This window comes from Amphimedon queenslandica, unplaced genomic scaffold (genome assembly GCF_000090795.2).
Source record: "Amphimedon queenslandica unplaced genomic scaffold, v1.1 AMPQUscaffold_8738_Cont19322, whole genome shotgun sequence".
Classification (NCBI taxonomy): Eukaryota; Metazoa; Porifera; class Demospongiae; order Haplosclerida; family Niphatidae; genus Amphimedon; species Amphimedon queenslandica.
Genome location: NW_003550989.1, coordinates 1 through 2,601, shown reverse-complemented (window position 1 = coordinate 2,601; position 2,601 = coordinate 1). Strand labels below are relative to the sequence as shown.

Here is a 2,601-nt window from a genome sequence, read left to right as displayed (position 1 = left end):
ACACTCAAGTTCGTGACACCCTTTCTCCTGTCCTCATAGATCAAGGAAGGACTGAAGCCCACCAGTGGTTGATTAATGCTACACAGCTGCTGGGATGAATGAGGAATGTGGAGCAAAGAACTACACAGTTTTATGAACCAATTTTTTGTACTTTTTTTGTTACATGATAAAGTTATGAAAAAATAATAATTAAATACAGTTAATTAATTAGGTAACCACGCCCATATATATAGGTGTGGCTACAGTATAATTTCAAGTTTCCAGTTTTTACACGTTGACGGTTCTGTTTCCTCTTTTTGTCCAACAAAGCTCAATGGATCTTGTCCAAGACTACGTTAAACCTTTAAAAGAGTTTGCCAAGGACTCCATTAGACTAGTGAAGAGATGTACAAAGCCTGATCTGAAAGGTACAGAGCTTTAAATTCAAAAGTTTCAAATTCCGTTTTTTTTCTTTTTAGAGTTTCAGAAGATAGCTTTTGCAACTGCTATAGGATTTGCCATAATGGGCTTCATTGGATTCTTTGTTAAGCTAATTCATATTCCAATTAACAACATATTGGTGTAAGTTTTAAAGCCTTTTGTTTTGTTGTCTGTTTCATAATGAAGTATTTTTTCCTTTGTAGTGGTCGCTGAGTTCCAAGATATTACCTCATTCTCACCTGTTATGATAATTACATAAACCAGTAATTATTGTCTTATTTGTCTCTTTTAATAATAAAGAAATAAGCAACCAATTTAAACTTTAAACGTGTTCTTTGTTGGACGCCATTTTGTCACGGGTGGGGCTAATAGGAAATAATTAGGAGTCCAGTCCACGTGGTAGAGAACAGAAAAGGCTTGAGGAATGGTAAGTTTATAGCATTATAACAACTGTGAGACGTGTATCTCCCAGCTCCTGGAGATGGTTGGGGCTTTATATTGTTTCCTGTCATTTGTGACTGGTAACTTTGAAAGCATATCTAAGAGCATAATCTGAAAAGTTACCATGTTATAGTCTAGATTAGTATTTTTATGGTAAATTGTAATCAGAACTAGCTCAAAAGTGTACTCAATCCATTGTAAAACTATCATTGATTACAGAGTAAAAAGAAAGAGAAGAAGCAGAAGGCGGAAGAAGCCAACGAAGAGGAGTTGAAGCCAGGTGCCATATACCTCAGCCACATACCTCACGGGTTCTACGAGAGAGAAATGAAAAGTTATTTTACTCAGTTTGGTGAAGTTACCAATCTGAAACTGATTAGGAGCAAAAGAGTGAGAGAAATTATAATTAGAATACACCTGGTCCATGTATCATGTATATGTACATATATTATAATCACTTTATTAAGGACACCATTGGGCCCACACTACCTGTCCTTAATACATGTACAGTGTAGCCTCTTTATTAAGGACACCATTGGGCCCACACTACCTGTCTTTAATACATGTACAGTGTAGCCTCTTTATTAAGGACACCATTGGGCCCACACTACCTGTCCTTAATACAGAGGTGTCCTCATTTCAGAGGTACTTTTGTATAGGCTTGCACTAAGTAGCAATGGGACACTACCAAGTGTCCTCATTATAATAAGGTTGTATGGTGTCCTTATTATCCTTATTATGGAGGTTAAACTGTATGTTAAAGTTTAAGTACATGTATATATACATACAATGTACATGTCATGTGTGAATATCCTTAATAATGAATCCCCTCATTTCCTCTGTACTCTGTTTCCTTCAGACTGGTCGCTCAAGAGGTTTTGCTTTCATTGAATTCGCTACTTCCGTTGCTGCAAAGGAAGCAGCTGAGGCTCATAACAATTACCTCTTGTTTGAGAAAGTAATGAAATGTGAGGAATATTGAGGGGGAAGATATATTTTGATGTCTTCTTCTTCACTGTCTTCTCCTCTAGGCCGTTACATTGATCCAGCTACACTCAAGCCCAACACATTTAGACAGTTTACGTTAAAGAAAAGAGTCAAACCAGTAAAAAAGGTGAGACCATGATTGTTACTAGCAAATTATGTGTAAAGGAAACGTAATTATGTATTTAAAAATTTTTTTTAAATAAAATAAAAATAATGCTGATTTTTTCCTATTCAAAATTATAAAATATAAAATTTCACTTTCATTTTTGGCGAAATTTTGACCAAAATCCCTGTACTATAGTACAGGGACTTTAACCAGATTTTAGAGCAACTTTAAAAATTCGTAAAAAATTCAAACTTGATCGGAATCAGCTCAAACTTTCTACACAACATAAGTACATGTATATGCATGAGAAAACATAATAAAAATAAAGAATTCTCACCTTTTTATTTTTGGCAAAATTTGGTTGAAATCCTTGTACTATAGTACAGGGACTTTAACCAGATTTTAGAGCAACTTTAAAAATTCATAAAAAATTTAAACTTGATCGGAATCAGCTCAAACTTTTTACACAACATAAGTACATGTATATGCATGAGAAAACATAATAAAAATAAAGAATTCTCACCTTTTCATTTTTGGCAAAATTTGGCTGAAATCCCTGTACTATAGTACAGGGAGCAAAATTTGGCTGAAATCCCTGTACTATAGTACCAGGGACTTTAACCAGATTTTAGAGCAACTAAAAAATT

The 2,601-nt window shown here is 34.5% G+C and overlaps 1 protein-coding gene and 1 long non-coding RNA gene across 2 annotated transcripts; both read left to right on the top strand.

The window, feature by feature from the left end:
- Positions 1–231: 231 nt before the first annotated feature.
- On the top strand, positions 232–747 carry LOC100635671 (uncharacterized). Its single transcript, XR_898201.2, has 3 exons — positions 232–407; positions 459–561; positions 624–747. It is a non-coding gene; the product is annotated as an uncharacterized LOC100635671 (long non-coding RNA).
- Positions 748–771: 24 nt separating this feature from the next.
- On the top strand, positions 772–1,975 carry LOC100635798 (MKI67 FHA domain-interacting nucleolar phosphoprotein-like; the record flags this gene model as incomplete). Its single annotated transcript, XM_020006975.1, has 4 exons — positions 772–847; positions 1,081–1,251; positions 1,721–1,829; positions 1,893–1,975. Coding segments are annotated over exons 1-4 (366 nt in total), but the record flags the coding sequence as incomplete, so codon positions are not given.
- Positions 1,976–2,601: the final 626 nt, after the last annotated feature.